This window comes from Pinus tabuliformis, chromosome 7, assembly GCF_031772625.1.
Source record: "Pinus tabuliformis cultivar Carrire ecotype Pingquan chromosome 7, CPIR1, whole genome shotgun sequence".
Taxonomy (NCBI): domain Eukaryota; kingdom Viridiplantae; phylum Streptophyta; class Pinopsida; order Pinales; family Pinaceae; genus Pinus; species Pinus tabuliformis.
Window position 1 is genome coordinate 1,685,486,772 of NC_142293.1, and position 21,025 is coordinate 1,685,507,796.

General features: G+C 38.0%; 1 protein-coding gene and 1 pseudogene across 1 annotated transcript in view; both read left to right on the plus strand.

The window, feature by feature from the left end:
• The window catches only part of LOC149254988 (endoglucanase 8-like), a 61,134-nt gene extending 59,911 nt beyond the window's left edge, over positions 1 to 1,223 (plus strand). The window contains exons 4-7 of the mRNA XM_089454906.1: positions 326 to 402; positions 538 to 749; positions 860 to 937; positions 1,062 to 1,223. Of these exons, the coding sequence (XP_089311032.1) occupies positions 326 to 402; positions 538 to 749; positions 860 to 937; positions 1,062 to 1,223 (529 nt within the window). The remainder of the gene's footprint in view (positions 1 to 325; positions 403 to 537; positions 750 to 859; positions 938 to 1,061) is intronic.
• Positions 1,224 to 1,341: 118 nt separating this feature from the next.
• LOC149254989 (endoglucanase 2 pseudogene) lies at positions 1,342 to 20,762 on the plus strand (annotated as a pseudogene).
• Positions 20,763 to 21,025: the final 263 nt, after the last annotated feature.

Genomic DNA, 21,025 nt, shown 5'->3' on the forward strand with positions numbered 1-21,025 from the left:
CCTGATAACTTGGTACATTAGATAACTCACCACAACTTAATTTGAATTAAGGACTCTTCCTTGAAAGTGACAGGTTTGCTAGGGTACCATCAACATTCTCCATCCAAATAATTTGTGCATCCAATATGTAGTCCAGATCCTCAACAAGTCTGGAAAGATACAATGATGTTTCGCATGGTTTTTACTGTGTTTTTGTGTAGGTGGATTTGGTGGGAGGTTACTACGATGCTGGGGATAATGTGAAGTATGGACTTCGCATGGCATTCACAGTTACCATGTTGGCATGGGGAGCCCTTCACTATGAAGTTGAACTTGCAGCAGCTAGAGAATTGGAGAACGTTAGGAATGCCATTAGGTGGGGTACTGATTATTTCATCAAAGCAAGTGCCACTAAAAACCAGCTAGATAAACTAATTATTATAGCATTTAAATCACACTAAGGCTTTTTTTTAATGATTTTGATTTTTAGGGGAAAACTTTAACTAATGAGAATAGAAAATACTATAATTAGATTTACATAGAACATATGTTTAACTGTTTTTTTTCAGGTGGGAGATCCTATTGCAGACCATAGCTGTTGGCAGAACCCAGAGAGAATGGACACTCCAAGGACTTTGTACAAAATAGATAAATCCACTCCAGGGACAGAAATTGCAGCAGAGACTGCTGCAGCATTGGCTGCTTCCTCCATTGTCTTTCTAACCGTTGACAATCCTTATTCCCATCGCCTCCTCAAAAGAGCTAGATTGGTATAAGATTAATCTCTTCCAAATTGAAAGTTAAATTAATCTAAAAATGCAGTATCCCCTTCAATTTTTTATAACATTCACATAATTGAATATGTAATGTATTATTGCAGATCTTTCGTTTTTCTGACCAGTACCGTGGAACATATGATGGAGAATGCCCTTTCTATTGCTCTGGCTCAGGCTATGATGTATACTTTCCCCATAATGACACAGTTTTTCAAATTAAATACACATTACTAACACACCATTATTTAAAAGTACATAATGAGTAACTTCATGATCCCTTATTCTTCTGCCTCGGTCAATATGCAGGACGAGCTTGCATGGACAGCATCATGGCTGTATGGGGAAACTGGATTGTCAAAATATACCAAATACATACTTCAGCAGAATTTTTCTACTTCCACTGAATCTGACTTCAGCTGGGATCTCAAATCTCCAGGTGTTCAAGTCCTCATGTCTCGTGTAAGTTGATATCTACATAAATCATATTAATTACCAAATGTTCAAGCTAGTGAATTGAGATAAAAGTTTGAAATCTTGTCACTTGACCTTCAACTTACCCACATTATCATAAAACAAATAATAAAACATGGCAGCTATATTTCTCTGGAGAATCCAACTTGGAAGTTTACAGAAAGAAAGCAGAAGCATTTCTCTAATCAGTTCTTCCAGAAACTGCTCATTTCAAACTTTCCACAACACCAGGTAATTGAAAATTTCCCCTTATGCTATGGGTTTCAAAGTTAAGCTCCTTAACAATGTTTAATCTGTTGCATTTGGACAGGAGGATTGTTATATGTCAGAGACTGTGCAAATACGCTACAACCATATCATTCCTTGTATCAGTATACAATGATTTGTTATCAAAATACAAGCAATCCCTGCAATGTGGCGATAAAATCTATGAACCAAGCAACCTGATTGCATTTGCCAAAAAACAAGTACATATACATATTGGATTTTTCCTTTTTGCAAAATATTTAATAAAGGACCATAACAACTTATCATACTAGTGTATCTATTTCCACATTTTCAGAATTTAAGAAATTCAAAGTTAGTTAGATATCTGTTTTCTCTAATCCATCACATTACATATATACATTTGTGATGGATCTTGAAGACAATATCTAAATAATTTTATTCACAAAAGTCTCTATTGAGAAATTCAAAATTAAAATCTGTTGGAAATTTCTGATAATTTCAAACACAAAAGAAATGCACAGAGAACAACGCTCACTGATTTCAATACAGGATCTTTAATCATAAAAAAAATTGTTACAAAATAGTCTTCCTCTATAGAGGGGTTACAACAGGAACGCTCCAGTTCCAGAATCTGTTTTCAACTATCTTAGCACTGTTGTGCGTTTATAGATAATTACAAAAAACTCTCAGATTCTTCAACAACTTCTCTCTTACTCAGAACTGCTGTTCTTTACACATTATATAGGTTAAAATCATATCTGATTCTAAGTGATAAGAAAAAAAATATCCCACCTGTGTGTACCAACTGTAGTAAATAGCATTGATTACTCGGCTGAAAATATCCTATCTATATTTAATGCATGATTATCACAATATTGCACTATCACATAGAAAAATGCCGATTTACGACCTGCCGATGCGATATGCATCGATGTGATGCATTTTAACTTAAGCTTGAGAAAAAAAAAACATTAAAAAACACAAGAAAGTTGGCCGCAGGCGGAACTGAAATATTATACAGCATAATGATATATGCCCGTCGGGTTCGGCTATCGGATCACAAACATATCTGTGCAAAGGGCCTGCCACCTTTTGAAAGCGCCGATGTGATATCGGCGATGCGATATCGCAATGCTACCGCCGATACGTCCGATGCTCCATCCCGCCGATACGCAGACTCGCCGATATGCCCATCGGCGATTGCTGATCGGCAATGTCCCATATCGTTGTCGCTGCACAGCAGTTGGAATTAATATTCCAACACTCCCCTTTAATTTCAACTACTGGGCGTTCAATCATACCCAGACATTTCCTGAAATGATCAAAGCTTTTCTTTCCCAATGGTTTTGTGAAGATGTCGGCTAATTGATCCTCTGTTTTGCAGTGCTGCAAAACAATCTCACTATTGTTAACCAATTCACGTATGAAGTGAAATTTGGTGTCAATATGCTTTGTCCTTTTATGAAAGACAGATTTTTTAGACAATGCTATTGCCGAGCTATCGTCACAGTAAATGGTTGTGCCCTTTTCTTGTTCATGACACAAATTTCTGAGAACTCTTCTCAGCCACACTGCTTGGCATGCCGCTGCTGTTGCTACCACATACTCTGCCTCTGCTGTTGACAAAGACACCACTGGTTGCTTCTTGGAAGCCCATGAGATGGCTCCCGATCCCATATGAAACACATATCCCAATGTACTTTTCCTATCATCAACACTTAGAATCCTCTTGGCTGCCTGCCAATGAGTCTCTTTTGGTCTTTCCATAAATGTGGAGATTAAACTCACAACGTGCATAATGTCTGGCCTAGTTGCAGTTAAGTACATAAGACTGCCAACTATGCTTTTGTACAATTTTGGATCAAAATCTTTGTTGATGTCTTCTTTGGTCAATTTCAACCCTATTACAATTGGAGTCACAACTGCCTTGTTGTTCTGCATGTTAAATCTCTTTAACATTGTTTCTACATATTTAACTTGAGAAATGAAAACACCATTTTCACTTTGGTCTACTTCAATTCCAAGAAAATATCTTAAGAAGCCCAAGTCAGTCATTTCAAATTCACTTTTCATGACTGCTTTAAAATCAACAATGAGAGAGGCACCATTGTTGGTAAAAATAAAATCATCTACATATAAAACAACAATAAGAATCTTACCGTCATTCTCCTTTATGTAGAGTGTGGGTTCACCATCACACTTATCAAACCCATTCTCAATTAGATAAGCATCTATTCTGTTGTACCAAGCTCTTGGAGCTTGCTTCAGCCCATAAAGAGCCTTCTTCAGTTTGCAGACTTTATGCTCTTGGCCTTCAACTTCATAGCCTGGAGGTTGTTCAACATAAACTTCTTCTTTTAACACTCCATTCAGGAATGCAGCTTTAACATCCATCTGATAAATCTTCCATTTCTGTTGTGCCGCAATAGACAAAACTGTTCTAACTATTTCCATTCTTGCTACTGGTGCAAAGGTTTCATCATAGTCTTTGCCTTGTTGCTACTTGTAGCCTTTCACAACAAGTCTTGCTTTGTGCCTGTCAATCTTTCCTTCAGCATTGCTTTTGGTCTTATAGACCCACTTAACTCCAATGGCATCTTTGCCTACAGGGAGGTCCACTAACTCCCATGTTTTACTCTTCTCAATTGCATTAATTTCTTCATTCATTGCTTCAATCCATTTATCTTCATTTACAACATCTTCAAAATGAACTGGGTCATCAACATGACAATACAAAGTGAATAATGAATTCATACCGTTATTGTTACTTACCTCTCCTTGTTCATAAATCTCATTCGGATATCTGAATCTTGGTCTTCTTGGTGTGCTTGGAGTTCCATCCGAACTTGAGGGTATTTATGATCCCTGTGATGTGCTTGGAGAAGCACTACCTTGACTTCTCAAGGCTGTTCGAATTCCAGCTTGTGCTGTGGTTTTTTGTACTTGCTGTGGTGGAGGAGGAGCCACCAAGGAAGGATTATTTGCTGCTGTCCCTTCCTCATCTTCTTCATGAGACACAATTGTTTTCACATTCACTGTCTTCTCTAAGCTTCCATCCCAAGCTTCATCTTCAATGAACTGCACATCTCTGCTTACTATCAATTTCTTGGTGGATGGATTATAGAGTTTGTATGCTTTTGACTCCTCAGAATAGCCAATGAGGACACACTTCTCCCCTTTACTGTCAAGCTTCTTCCTTAGCTGATCCAGTACATGTGCGTATGCTACACAACCAAATATTCTCATGTGAGTGACAGTTTTCTTTTGACCACTCCATGCTTCTTCTGGTATTTTGTTCGTGACAGCTTTAGTTGGGCATCTATTCAAGATGTAAACTGTGTAAGTGACAGCTTCTGCCCAATACTCATGTGGCAAGTGTTTTGCCTTTAGAATACTTGTTGAGCCTCAAACCTCCACTTCTTTACACATCCTCTCAGCCTCCTTTTCCTACTCATTTCCTTCTTTTGCCACTCATTTCCTTCATCAAATTGCTCAAATCATTATATTATAGGACTTTTTACATGATTTGCTAATTATGCTAACGACTGTTGTTGGTTTAGAATTTCGGTACAAAGTGTTGCGTTTCCGCAGCTCACACAGGGTTTCCGCAGCTGATCCCGGTTTCCGCAGCCAACCCAGGATTCCGCAGCTGTTTTCTTAAATGCTATGTTCCAGGTGTCCTCCGGGTAGAAGAGCCACATGGGCAAGTTCATGGAACCAAGGACATGGTGTGTGTCCTTCCAACTCACCCAAACTGGTCATATAAACCCGTGGTCAACGCGGAAGTAAAAACGGTCAAACGGAGGTCATTGGCAGTGGCACGACACTGCGTGTTCGGTTTTGAGCACGTAAAGAACAACTGACCTCTTCCTCAGCCACGAGGACCGTGGGAAACAAGAATCCAATAGAAGATTGATAGCCCATAACGACCGTCGCCTAAATCCGAGGACGATGCCAGATTACGTGTTTTTACACAGCTGATAGAATAGCCCAGTTTGCGTTAAGTTAGTTTGCTTTCTCTGCTATAAATAAAGTGTCTCTAAACGTTGGATAGTTAGTCTTTTAGTCTTTGTAATCAGTTGTAAACTCTATTGAGACATATTGTTATATGCATTTTGTGAGCTCCCCACCGTATTTTTCATATGTGTTGTTAATACATGAGAAGACCATTCTGTTTCTAAGCGTGTAACTGATCTTTTGGATTGGTTGAAGTAGGTGGAGGGCCCCTGTCTGCTACAGCCACAGTATAGTAGTCTTTACTTTATTTTCTTGCATTTCTTCTTTCTGATTTTCATGTACAGTTTGAATTGCTGCATTTTATTTTCTTTTAACATGTATATTATTGTACATAAACTTTGAATTATGCTGATTTACATTTCTGCACTTTTTTTCATGACTGATCAGTGTGTTTTTGCAGATTTCTTAGGAGCCCGGGACAATTTTCTTTCTTCTCCTTTTACAACTAGTGGCATTTTTGATCGTCTTATCTAGACTGCTGATCTTTATTTTTGATTTTCATTAGTATCATTGCTTTAGTTTGCACTTTACTTTCTTCTCATAGCTTATCAAGTTGTTCATCTTTTGATGGCTCTTTTTATCATAATCAACTAACTTTAGTAGAGCCAAAATATCACTTAGTGCAGCTTGGTTTATTTTGTTTTAAGACTCACATTGCTAACTTGCTCATAACTCTTTCTTACATGATCAATCCAGCTGAAGGCAAAAAGGTTAAGAGAAAATTAAGTGGTGTGATTTGTCACTTAGATTTTACATTGCTTAAGATTTAATTGAAGAGTTAAAGTAGTTGTTCTTGTTTTTAATTGAGTTAATGTAGATGTCATTTTCATTTTCATTTTCATCAGCAGTAGAGGTACTGGGCCGATTCCATTGGTATTTTATTTGATGCTTTTACTTTCCTTTAAAGCTTTGATTTCATTTCAGTTATTTTTCAAGCTTTCTTTAGAATACTCTTTAAATTTCAAGAAATCATTTAGAAGTTGCCACAAACACACACATTCACTCGCTTTATTACATCTCCATCACATCACATTAGGAAAGATAAATTAAAAACAAACCAAAAAGATAAAAACGACAAAAGATTAAGAAAAGTTTATCTAAGTACATATAGTACACCTCACTTCATCAGCTTACGAGCCCCGGGTTGACATTTAAAATTTGCAATTTAGATATCACTAAATTGACCAAACATTTTTGGCGCCGTTGCCGGGGAAGTGAAATTAGGTAGCCAGATTCTTAAAAAAAAAACACAATAAGAAAATTTCAAGGAAGGAAATTGATAACATCTCAAAGTATGCTCTCCTCTTGCACTTAATGTAATCTGGAGGATCAGAAAAGGGAGAGTTATTGGTTTAATAGTTTCTTGAGTATGCTCTCTTCTTGCACCTAGAGTGACCTGGAAGATCAGAAAGAGAATTATTAGCCTGACTTGAAGAAAAAATAAAAAAAATGACATGCATAGGGCAAGAGATTCTAGGGGAAGGTTTTTAGCTAGAGCCAAAATTTCGATTTTTACAACTCCATCTACTTCAAGGAATAGACAAGAGACACCTCCATCATCTCCAACTTACACTCCTAGCCCTAGGATTCCTTAAATTCAAGAAGCAGGAGTCGACTCTCCCATACCTTCCATCGAATCTGAATTAGAGAGAGATCCTTTCCTTCTTTCTCTAGAGAGACAAATTGTAATTGAAGAAGTAGAATCACCTGAAGAAGAGGGAGAAATTCCTTCTCATACACCCTTAGTAGAAGAACCAGAAGACTCTGAAGTCTCCAGGGAAACTACCATGACAGAGGAAGGACCAACTGGATTTGGTAGAGGTAGAGGTAGAGGAGGAGGAGGAAACAATGGAGGAGGTAGAGGTAACAATGGAGGAAATAGGGATGGGGATAACTCATTCGGGTTTCCTATAGTTGATGAGGACTCCCGAGCTACAATGAAAAACATCTCACCATCTGTCCTCCCAAACTTCCATGGGTTTAGGAATGAGGACCCTGAAACATTTCTATTTGAGTTTGAGGTAGTGTGTCGAACTTATGATTATCTGGATGACTCTCAAAAACTCAAATTGTTTCCTTCAACATTGAAAGGATCAACCTTGAAATGGTTCATGGGATTACTCACTCAATCCATTAGGTCTTGGAATGATATGAAATAGACATTTTTGGATAGGTACCTGGACTATTGTATGCCCACCAATCACAAGGATGAGGTATTCAAAATGATGCAAAAAGAAGATGAAAACTTGGAGGAATTAATTGAAAGATTTCAATATAATCTGAAAAGAGCAAAAATGAGTAACTTGGATGAGGAGACCTTGAAAGCCCTTTTACTAAAAGCCATTAGAGATGAATGGATAGATCTTTTGAATATGATGGGAAAAGGAGATGTATCTCAACTTCCACTTTCTGATATAGCAGAATTATGTGTCCATCTCTCAAGAGGGAAATCCAAAACTCAAAAAGGGCCTAGAGATCCTTCTCTCATCAGAGCAAATAAATCTACAACTGGATCAGTAAGTAGGGCTGAGATTGGCAACATGCTTGATGAATTCAAAACTGATATCTTAGGGAGTCTTAGTGAGCAACTAGACACCCTTAAGATTCACAATAAGCAGAAAGAAGAAGCTGAGGCTTTGGCCATCTTTTGCCCAAAGTGTAGAAAGAAACATGCTCTAAGGGAATGTCCCTTGGATGCAAAAGTTGTAGAAACATGTGTAATCTGTTCAGAGAACCATGAGACCAAGGATTGTCCTTCAATTCCTGGGCTCAAAGCTGTCTTTCAAGAAGATCCAAATACAATTGAATCTCTCTGTTTTGTTGCAAGGAGACCTTGGCAGGGGCAACAAAATCAAGGGTTTAACAACTCTATGAATTTTCAACCCCAACCAAATTGGAATCCTTGGCAACAACCTTGGTCCCAACCTCAAAATTCTTTTCAATCATGGGTACAAGGTATGCAAAATCCTTATGGAAGATTTGCTCAGTTTTACCAATATCCTCCATCTTTTCAAAACCAACAAGCTCCACAACTTCCAAATCAAAATCCACAACTATCATTGCCATTTCCACAACAAAAACCTTCCCAACAGAATCCAAATTCTCAACTCTTGCTTCCATTCCAACAAAAGTCAAATCAACTTCCTTCTCAGCCATTTCCAAACCCCAATAATAAAAACCCTCAAAATGCCTACATGATGGAAGGTCAGCAATTTCCTACCTATATGATTGTTCCTCTCAATGAAGTACAACTCAGATCAGGTAGAGTCTTAGATAAACCTTCTATAAATGATCAAAAGCAAAGCATTTTTGAGGAAGAGTCTCTTGAAGCCAATAAGGGTTCTGAAGCATCTCTTCAAAACCAAAACACTCAAAAAGAAAAAGAAAAAGAATTAACCCCCACAACTCCCATAGTTGAGCAACCTGCATCCTTATCCACACCTCCTTTCCCCAAAAGATTACAAATTGATAAAGGAGTGGAAAAACAAATTTGGTTGCTTGACTATAATTTTCTAGATGAATTGAAAAATCTCTGTATCAAGATTCCCTTGTTACAAGCCATTAAAGAGATTCCTATTCTAGCAAAAACAATAAAGGAGTTGAGTCTTAAAAGACCAGGAAGGAAACCAAGAGATACCAAAAGGATCCATCTGGTAGGAAAAATTGCAGATATCATGACGGGAAATATTACTATGCAGAAATATGTAGATCCCGGTAGTCCAATTGTCAAAACACATATCAATGGGGTAGAAATACCAAATACTTTGATTGATTTAGGGGCTGCTATCAACATCATGAGTAGACAGACTATGGACCAGCTAAAACTTCCTAATCTTCTTTTTACACCTACTTTATTGCAACTTGCAGATCGATCAATTATTAAACCAGATGGTGTATTAGAAGACATTCCAGTCTCCCTAGACTCTTGGGAATATCTAGTGGATTTCATGATTTTAACCCCCAAGAGTAATCTTGGAGGACATCCTCTTATTTTAGGAAGACCTTAGCTAGCCACAGTTGATGCTTTCATAAGTTGTAGGTCTGGGGATATGTATATTTCTGATGGTAATTCGACAAAGAAGTTCAATCTGTATCCTCCAGCAAAAGCAATTACAGAAATAGGGGATAATGAGTGGGTTGATGATGAAGATACTATACAACCTGTCTTTACCATTTCTGAGATTAGTGAAGATAGTCAAATTCTGAACACATTAGAAAATTTTGAACCATCTTCAGAATATGACCACACAGAATTTCAGTTGGATTCTGACATTGAGTGTCTATCATCTAGACAAATGTCTCTTTTCTCTATGGAAGAGTTTGGTAGTTCTGCCATTGATATTTTTCTAGGAAAAACACTGAATATCAACAAAAACTTGGAAAAATCACAACAGGAAGAGCTAACCAAAGTCTTGCAAAATCATTCTACTGCATTTGCATGGGAATATACAGATATGAAAGGTATTGACCCGAAGACTTGCATTCATCACATCTATATTGAGGAAAATAGTAGACCAATCAGACAACCTCAAAGAAGGATGAATCCAAACCTTAGGGAAATAGTGAAAGAAGAGCTCCAAAAGTTACTTAATGTAAACTTCATTTACCCCATTTCAGATAGCCGGTGGGTTTCTCCTTTGGTTATAGTACCTAAAAAGAATGGTAAATGGAGGGTTTGCATTTATTATAGGGAATTGAATAAAGCAACTTTGAAGGATCACTTTCCTTTGCCCTTTATTGATCAAGTATTAGATACTTTAGCAGGTAAAAAGTATTTCTCATTTCTGGATGGTTTTAGTGGTTACAATCAGATTCAGGTAGCACCTGAAGATCAGGACAAAACCACATTTACCTATCCATGGGGGACTTTTGCTTACTGAGTACTTCCTTTTGGATTATGTAATGCACCCGCAACATTTCAAAGGGCAGTATTAGGAATCTTTTCCGATCTAATTCATGATTGTGTAGAGGTCTATATGGATGATTTTACAGTTTATGGTAACTCATTTGAAGAAGCATTAGAAAATTTCGAAAAAGTCCTTATAAGATGTAAAGAAACAAATCTTTCATTAAGTCATGAAAAGCGCTTCATGATGTTTACTGAAGGGATTGTTTTAGGACATCATATTTCAGGAGATGGAATTAAAGTTGATAGATCAAAAGTTGAAGTCATCTCCAAATTACCTATTCCAAATTGTCGGAAAGATGTTAGAAGTTTTCTTGGGTTTACTAGATATTATAGAAGATTTATTGAAAACTTCACCAAGATAGCATCTCCACTCTTCAAATTACTTACAAAAGACTGTGAATTCAAATGGGATCCTGAATGCCAATCTACATTTGAAGCTTTAAAAACAAGGATATTTGAAGCACTCATTCTGAGAGGGCCAAATTGGAAACTTCCTTTCCATATTTCTACAGATGCTTGAGATACAGCTCTAAGAGTTGTCTTGGGAAAAAAGGATTTGGTCCCTTATGCCATTTACTACACCAGTAAAATTTGACTCCCACTGAGTTAAATTATCCTATGACTGAAAAAGAGTTCTTAGCCGTTGTTCATGCAATCAACAAGTTTAGACATTATATAACTGGCTATGAAACTTTTGTCCATACTGATCATTCTGCAATTAGATATCTCATGAATAAACCTGTTACTAATGGCAGAGTTACAAGATGGATTTTACTTTTACAAGAATTCAATATTACTGTGTTAGATAGACCAGGGAAACAAAATACAGAAGCTGATTTCTTGTCTAGAATCCAAAATACTAATGAAGATTCTCCTGTAGAGGATAAGTTTCCAGATGAATATTTGTTTGCAATAACTACTAAAACCCCTTGGTATGCAGACATTGCTAATTATTTGGTTATAGGGAAGCTACCTCCACACTTATTTCCTAATGAGAAAAGGAAAATCATTCAGGAAGTTCAAAGTATTCATGGATTTCTAATGAATTGTTCAAAACAGGGCTAGATTGTGTGATCAGAAGATGTGTTCGGGAAGATGAAATGCCTGACATTCCTTAAGGCATGTCATGATGAACCGTGCGGTGGACACTTTGTTGACAAGAGGACTGCCTATAAAATCCTTTCTCTGGGATATTATTGGCCTTCTCTCTTCAAAGATGCAAAACAATATGTTAGAAGGTGTGACAGCTGCCAAAGAGGTGGGAGACCAACTCTTTCAAATGAAATGCCATTACAACCACAGGTACTCATCGAACCCTTTGAAAAATGGGCTTTAGATTTCATTGGACCTATCAATCCACCATCTAAACAAAAGAAGTATATATTGGTTTGCACTGATTATGTTACTAAATGGGTAGAAGCCAAGGCATTGCCTTCTGGCACTGAAAATTCAGTTGTTCAATTTCTTTTTGAGGATATTTTTACTTGTTTTGGTGTCCCAAGAGAAATTGTAACAGATCAGGGAAGCCAATTTACATCTAACTTGATGGAGAAGCTGATGGAAGAATACAAAATTAAGCATAGAAAATCTACTCCATACCATCCGCAAGCAAATGGTCAAGTGGAATCCACAAATAAAGTTCTTGAGAGCATCATCACCAAAATTGTTCATCTCCATAGAAGAGATTGGGTAGAAAGGCTTCCTGAAGCCTTATGGGCCTATAGAACTACATGGAGGAACACAACGAGACATTCTCCCTATGAACTTGTTTATGGGAAAGAAGTCTTGCTCCCCATTGAGTTTCAAATCAAGACCTTCAAGATGGCAGTTCAGTTGGGAATGAATCTATCAGAAGCCCAAAAGCACAGAATGGAGCAGCTGAATGAGCTAGATGAGATAAGACAAGATGCAATTTTAAGGACTGATCTAGTTCAGCACCAAAGAACTAAGTGGCATGATCGATACATCAAAGAGAAAAAGTTTCAGAAGGGAGATTGGGTACTATTGTTTGATTCCAAGTTTAAGGACTTCAAAGGAAAATTTCAAACTCATTGGCTTGGACCATATGAGATTGATGATGTCTTTAGAAATGGAGCAGTTCGAGTAAAGACCATTGATGAGTTTCAGACTCCTCTCATTGTGAATGGCCACCGATTGAAAATTTACCACAAGCCACTCTCAAAGGAGGAATTTGTTAAAATGTTCCAAGAAGATTCTGCAATGAGGCTGGTGGAGAAGAATTCTTCTCCTCCATCAACCTAGTCTTTGTTTCTTTCAGTTAAAAAAAAAAAAAAAAAAAAGAAAAAAATAAAGAAAAAAGAAAAAAAGTCTCTTGTATAAGCCTGAAATCCAATCTTGAATTGGCAATCTTATGCAGAAAATATAAGGTGAAAATCAGGGGCACCTGACACTTTGTATATTCCAAAAAAAAATCTCTATCTCTCTCTTTCCATCTCATTCGCCATTTCAGTTCATCCATCCCATCATCTCCATTCCACTTCTTTTTCATTCCATTTCATTCATCTCACTCCATTCCATCAATAAAAGTCCCCCTCGGGACTATTTCATTCAGTTAGTTCTTTTTCTAACTATTTTGTGAAGTGAACAGAGTGTTGTCTCAGTTTCCGCATCTGGGAACCGTTTCCGCAGCTAACACCAGTTTCCGCAGCTCGAAACGATTTCCGCAGCCAGAACACTCTGTCTCTACAACCATGACCACTCTGTTTTCAAAAGAAAAAAAATCACAATCAGAGGTATCATCATCACCAAAGGGCAGCAAGGATATGAGGCACCCGCAAGGTCAGAAAGCAATAGTGGATCAGCAACCTTAATCAACACACGGCAAACTCATGAAGGTATGATCAAAATTCTTTTCCGAACAACAATTTAATGTCGTTTTATTCATAATTATTGAATCGTGGTAAGAGCCACTAAATACAATGATTTGGCAAGATCACCCCACTCCTCTTCCACGGTAATGCTTAATCCACCTCATACCTCTCTAACGGTCCCCTAGTCATCATTTATTCAAAACTTGAGACGAGGTTGCTCCTCCATTACTGGCCGTACCTCTGTGACGTAACCCAATGTACCACGACTCTCCTTACCGTCATTTCCGCAGCCAACGATTGAAGACGTGTGCAAGCCACCAGACTCTTAAGGATTCGGCCGTTATTCCATCTACTTATCACTCCATTCACCGCATGCAGGAACTCATTTCCCATGTTTGTCTTCTAATATCTCGTACTCACACCATTTCCACTCTCGTTTCTGCTGCAAACTCCACATCTCTGTTCAAACCCCGATTACAGTTTGCAATACGCTTACATTTCGTTACGGCTACTCCACTTACAGCCGTAATCCACCTGTGTTTTTTCTCGTAAGCATCGACTACTCCACTTATAGCCGTAATCCACCCATTTTTCCAGTGAACATCCTCCTTGAGCATCCATACACAGTCAAAGCTTCAGCCGAAGTTGAGAGCCGAAGATGGGGAAGCTGCTTAGAGCAGAACCTGAGGGTCCAAAGTATTTAGAAGGGTACCCACAGACGAAGGAGGCACTACAGAAAGCAAAATGGTTAAAGTTTATTCAAGAATTCAAAGGGTATCATAAAGAGGTAATGAAGGCATTTGCCCGGTCCTTCAATGGAAATATCGTGGAAGTAGGGGACCTGAAGTTCACAATAACAGAGACCACCATAGCCACAGCAACCGGTTTACCTCAGCAAGGAGAACGATGGTTCAAGAACAGAGTAGTGGAAGATCAGGAATGGAAAAACATGCTTAAGAACCCAGGTATGGACACTTCAATATTCACTAAAGGGATTCCTGTGCATATAATTAAGGAAGAGTGGTCTGCATTGTTATTTCTTGTTCAAAAGTTTATCACATGTGAGGGCCGCTTTGGCACTATGTATATGTACCATGCAAGAATTATGATGAATTTCATGAAAGGCCATGCCCTCAACTTACCCTATTTTTTGTTAATAAGCCTAAAGAAAATGAGTTCCACTGTCCAAAAGCATGTAGGACATATTGAACCCCACTTGTATCATCACGGGCTCATTAGAATTTTGATTGAAGAGTAGTTGAAAAATAACAAGGATACATGGGAAAAGTTTCTAATCAGAAACCATTTCCAAGAGGTAACTGAAGGCTCTAGCAGCTCCCCTAGAATCCCAAAAAGAAGTAGGAGAAGAGGAAAAGATGTTGCAGCCCAAGATCCTCCTATAGTAGAAACCCAAGAAATTTCTCAAGAAGAAGAGGAGGGAGCCAGAACTAAGAAGCAGAAAAAGGATAAAGGGAAAACAATTGTTCAAGAATCACATCCATCACCTGAACCTTCAGTAGAAGAAGACTCTCAAACCTTAGCTGATAGACTAGCACAACTTCAAGTTGTTGCCCTCTCAAAGAAGAAACAAAAAGAACAACGAAGTGCCTAGCAAAAGAGCACTAGTGCACAAGTGAGAAGAAGCAGTAGACTTAAAGGAAAAACGAGTGTGACTAAACAATCACATTTCATTGACTTAGGAACACCTGAAAAAGGTCCAGCTCAGCAAGTTATAGAATCAAGTTCCCCACGTGTTGAGTCCACTCCTCCACGTGAAGAAAGTCCCTTTCAGCCAGAGCCTCAAACAGAATTTGAATTTGAACAGAGCCCAAGAAGAACACCTGACATTGACCCTGACCAGCAGGAGGTATACAATTATTTGGAGACCTTAGAGCAATCAGTTGCAGGTCTGAGCACTATATTGCCCCTTGATGAACAGGTCAAATCTTTAAAACAGGAGGTGTTTGAGCTAGAAGTCCTGAACTAGCATATTAAACAAGAAAACGAAGAATTGAAAGAACAAAGCAAGGTGGAAAAAATTGTCCATGACAATACCATGCTTCACTTAGGACTTTGGCAGAAGAGAACAGAAAATTGAAGAGAAAATGTAAGAAGCTGAGCAGGGCCTTGATCAATTTGAAATTCAAGTGTTTAGTCAGAAAACCAAGGACAATTTTGGCAGCAAGAAGAAAGAGAAGAAGGCTGGATGTTTTGGCAGAAGCATCTGAGCATATGGATTGAAAAATGACAAAGTTTTGGTTGCATGAGGACATGCAACATCTTCACGGTGGGGTTATGTTGAGCCTCAAACCTGCACTTCTTTACACATCCTCTCAGCCTCCTTTTCCTACTCATTTCCTTCTTTTGCCACTCATTTCCTTCATCAAATTGCTCAAATCATTGTATTATAGGACTTTTTACATGATTTGATAATTATGCTAACGACTCTTGTTGGTTTAGAATTTTGGTACAAAGTGTTGCGTTTCTGCAGCTCACACAGGGTTTCCGCAGCTGATCCCGGTTTCCGCAGCCAACCCAGGATTCCGCAGCTGTTTTCTTAAATGCTATGTTCCAGGTGTCCTCCGGGTAGAAGAGCCACATGGGAAAGTTCGTGGAACCAAGGACATGGTGTGTGTCCTTCCAACTCACCCAAACTGGTCATATAAACCCGTGGTCAACGCGGAAGTAAAAACGGTCAAACGGAGGTCATTAGCGGTGGCACGGCTCTGCGTGTTCGGTTTGGAGCACGTAAAGAACAGCTGGCCTCTTCCTCAGCCACGAGGACTGTGGGAAACAAGAATCCAACAGAAGACTGATAGCCCATAACGACCGTTGCCTAAATCTAAGGACGATGCCAGATTACGTGTTTTTACACAGCTGATAGAATAGCCCAGTTTGCGTTAAGTTAGTTTGCTTTCTCTGCTATAAATAAAGCATCTCTAAACGCTGGATAGTTAGTCTTTTAGTCTTTGTAATCAGTTGTAAACTTTGTTGAGACATATTGTTATAAGCATTTTGTGAGCTCCCCACCGTATTTTTCATATGTGCTGTTAATACATGAGAAGACCATTCTGTTTCTAAGCGTGTAACTGATCTTTTGGATTGGTTGAAGTAGGCGGAGGGCCCCTGTCTGCTACAACCACTATATAGTAGTCTTTACTTTATTTTCTTGCATTTCTTCTTTCTGATTTTCATGTATATTAATGTACAGTTTGAATTGTTGCATTTTATTTCCTTTTAACATGTATATTATTGTACATAAACTTTGAATTATGCTGATTTACATTTCTACACTTTTGTTCATGACTGATCAGTGTGTTTTTGCAGATTTCTTAGGAGCCCGGGATAGTTTTCTTTCTTCTCTTTTTACAACTAGTGGCAGTTGTGATCGTCTTATCTAGACTGCTGATCTTTATTTTTTATTTTCATTAGTATCATTGCTTTAGTTTGCACTTTACTTTCTGCTCATAGCTTATCAAGTTGTTCATCTTTTGATGGCTCTTTTTATCATAATCAACTAACTTTAGTAGAGCCAAAATATCACTTAGTGCAGCTTGGTTTATTTTGTTTTAAGACTCACATTGCTAACTTGCTCATAACTCTTTCTTACATGATCAATCCAGCTGAAGGCAAAAAGGTTAAGGGAAAATTAAGTGGTGTGATTTGTCACCTAGATTTTACATTGCTTAAGATTTAATTGAAGAGTTAAAGTAGTTGTTCTTGTTTTTAATTGAGTTAATGTAGATGTCATTTTCATTTTCATTTTCATCAGCAGTAGAGGTACTGGGCCGATGCCATTGGTCTTTTATTTGATGCCTTTACTTTCCTTTAAAGCTTTGATTTCATTTCAGTTATTGTTCAAGCTTTCTTTAGAATACTCTTTAAATTTCAAGAAATCATTTAGAAGTTTCCACAAACACACACATTCACTCGCTTGATTACATCTCCATCACATCACATTAGGAAAGATAAATTAAAAACAAACCAAAAAGATAAAAGCGACAAAAGATTAAGAAAAGGTTATCTAAGTACATATAGTACACCTCACTTCATCAGCTTACGAGCCCCGGGTTGACATTTAAAAGTTGCAACTTAGATATCACTAAATTGACCAAAAAATACTTCTGACCATGTGAAGAATGGTCCTATTCTTCCTTTTGGCAATACCGTTTTGCTGAGGTGTATACCCCATGGTGAACTGCTTTTGTATGCCATTTTCTCTGCAAAATCGCAGAAAGTATTTGGAGATGTACTCTCCTCCTCTATCTGTTCTGAGCACTTTGATAAAATGCCCACACTGTTTTTCAACAAGAGTTTTGAAGTGGCGGAATTTCTCAAACACTTCACTCTTCTGTTTCAACATATACACCCATGTCTTTCTGGTGTAATCATCAATGAAAGTTAAAACATATTTATTTCCGGTAAATGATGGTATTTGCATCGGTTCACACACATCAGAGTGAACAATTTCTAAGGGTGCTTTTGCCCTTATATCCTTTCCTGCTGGAAAGATTTCTTTGTGTTTCTTGCCCAAGATGCAGCCTTCACAAAGACTGTCCAATTTCTCGATCAATGGCAATCCCTTTACCATTCCCTTTCTGTGCAATATATTCAAGCCTCCGAAATTGAGATGTCCAAATCTCAAGTGCCACAACCAATTCTCATGTTTCACTTGTTCCTGAAAGACTTCTTGTGTTATAGCTGCAATAGTTCTTGCTTCCTTCAAGTCTGCCTTAAGTTTGAGAGGAAACATTCTATTGCTGGTCATCTGCACCTATGCAATGATCTTCTTACTTGGAGGAATGTCTCTAATTGTACACATATCGTCTTTGAAGAACACATTGTAACCTTTGTTAATGAGCTGTCCAATGCTCAAAAGATTGCATTTCAGACCAGGTACATAGTATACCTCTGGCACAATCATTTGTTCTCCATTTCTCGCTTGGATACTCACTCTGCCCTTACCCTTGACAGATATCTTACTATCAGTTCCTGTTGTTACCTCAGATTTCACATTTTCGTCCAGATTGGCAAACATTTCAATGTTCCCAGTCATGTGATTACTACAACCTGAGTCTAAGAACCAAAAATCTTCTTGTTTGTCTTGTGCAATATTACATGTTAACAACACAATCTTTGGATTCTTATCTTCTTCATTTGCAAAATTAACATTCTGCCTACTGTTCATGTCATTTTTTTTTCCTACATTCATTGGCATAGTGCCCATATTTCTTACAATAATGACATTGGACTTGGGATTTGTCATACCTTTGTCTATGAGCTTGCTGCTTGCGTGAACCTTCATCTTGGTTCTAATTGCAGCTCCTTCCGCTTGTGCTTGCAGGATTATTTCTGCCTCTGTTTTGGCTTCTTCCACGACCTCTGTTAGTTGCTCTTCCTTGACCTTTTCTTTGGCCAAAAGACATTTGAGTCTTGAATGCTTGCTCAAAAGAGGAATTTGTTCCTCTACTCAGTCTGTGTTCGTGAGATATGAGAGAAGCACTCAGTTCATCTACTGTGAACTGTGAGAGATCCTTTGTTTCTTCTATTGCTACCACAACATCTTCAAACCGTGAGGGTAAACATCTCAAGATCTTCTCTACAATCCTTCTTTCTTCAAGAATCTCACCATGAGACCTTATCTCGGTTATCAACCCAATAACCTGAGTGAAGAATGAATCTATTGTATCAGATTCCTTCATGCTGAGTGTTTCAAAGTCTCTCCTCAACATATGCAACTTTGTAGTCTTCACCTTCTCCATGCCTTGATAGGCAGTTTTGGGAATATCCCATGCCTCCTTGGATTTTGTTGCTGCTGTAATCTGTGGAAAAACACTTTCATGTACTAATTGGAAGAGGAAAAAGAGGGCTTTGGCATCCTTCTTCCTGTCGCTCTTCAACTAGTCTCTTTCTGCTACTGTCAAAGCAGCCAATGTTGTTGCATTTGCAGGTTCAGCATAGCCAGATTCAACCAGCTCCCATATTCCTTGAGAAGCAAAAAATGCTTTCATTGTTATGGACCAATAACTGTAATTTTTCCCATTAAACTGTGGCAATTGGGAATTTGTCAAACTAGTTCCAGCATCTGCCATCTTAACTTATATAAGTAAAGAAGAGATACTGACTGTATATATTTAAAACAAGCAAAAAAAACTTTCTTTGCTGGAGAAAATCGCTCACTAAGCTTCTTATAGCTCCTACAGTGAAAAACAAACTCTGTTTTTGACTCACTGAGTGCCTAGACTAGCTCTGATACCATGTTGGAAATTTCTGATAATTTCAAACACAAAAGAAATGCACAGAGAACAACGCTCACTGACTTCAATACAGGATCTTTAATCATAAAAAAAAAATTGTTACAAAATAGTCTTCCTCTATAGAGGGGTTACAACAGGAATGCTCCAGTTCCAGAATCTGTTTTCAACTATCTTAGCATTGTTGTGCGTTTACAGATAATTACAAAAAACTCTCAGATTCTTCAACAACTTCTCTCTTACTCACTTGATTATAGAACTGTTGTTCTTTACACATTATATAGGTTAAAATCATATCTGATTCTAAGTGATAAGAAAAAAAATATCCTACCGGTGTTTACCAACCGCAGTAAATAGCATTGATTACTCGGCTGAAAATATCCTATCTATATTTAATGCAGGCTTATCACAATATTGCACTATCACATAAAAAAATTCTGATTTACGACCCGTCGATGCGATATGCATCGATGCGATGCATTTTAACTTAAGCTTGAGAAAAAAAACATTAAAAAACACAAGAAAGTTGGACGCAGGCGGAACTGAAATATTATACAGCGTAATGCTATATGCCCGTCGGGTCCGGCTATTGGATCACAAACATGTTTGTGCAAAGGGCTTGCCACCTTTTGAAAGCGTCGATGCGATATCGGCGACGCGATATCGCAATCCTACCGCCGATATGCTGACTCGCCGATATGCCCATCGGCGATTGCTGATCGGTAATGTCCCATATCGTTGTCACTGCACAGTAGTTGGAATTAATATTCCAACAAAATCTCCATTGAGAGATTCAAAATTATAATTTAATTAGTTTTCATATCTACCTAGGTTAAAAAAACCAACAAAGTATTTTCTTACGCATTTGCATCTGAGCTGAGACCACCTTGGTTATCTGGATGCAATAATGATTTAGCTTTCGACTACATTGCGTTTCATATTGTAAAATTTACAGGTTGATTACATATTGGGTAAAAATCCTGTGGGCATGTCTTTCATGATGGGTTTTGGAGACAAATATCCACAACAAGCTCATCACGGAGGGTCTTCAATAGTTTCAATATACGTGGAGTCGACAATGATATCATGTACCAAAAGTTTCATGGTGTTGTTCCACAGACCAGCACCGAACCCAAATGAATTAACAGGTGCAGTTCTAGGAGGGCCTGATCACCATGAAAGGTTTGAGGATTGCAGGGCCGATCCGAGCAAGCTTGAGCCCACAACGTATATCAATGCCCCTCTCGTGGGAGTCCTAGCTAAGCTCCACAATATCAACATGAAATCACCAATTTAAATTTGAAAGGTTATGCTATTAATTCATTCTTTGTTCTAAGTTTGCTTTTCGTTGTGGCTAGGTTAATTAGCCAATGGAAGAAAGTGTATGAACTTTGTTTATTTTGGGCTCTAGAATTATTTTTTGGGTCATTTTAGCTTGTTGGATCCCATGGCCAGATTGAAGGCTTGTCGCTACTACTTCCATCCTGGATCCTGTATGCAGAGTAGGCTTTGTAAATCGCTTTTTCCTTTTAAATAAAGTAAAATTGTATCACTTGTAAA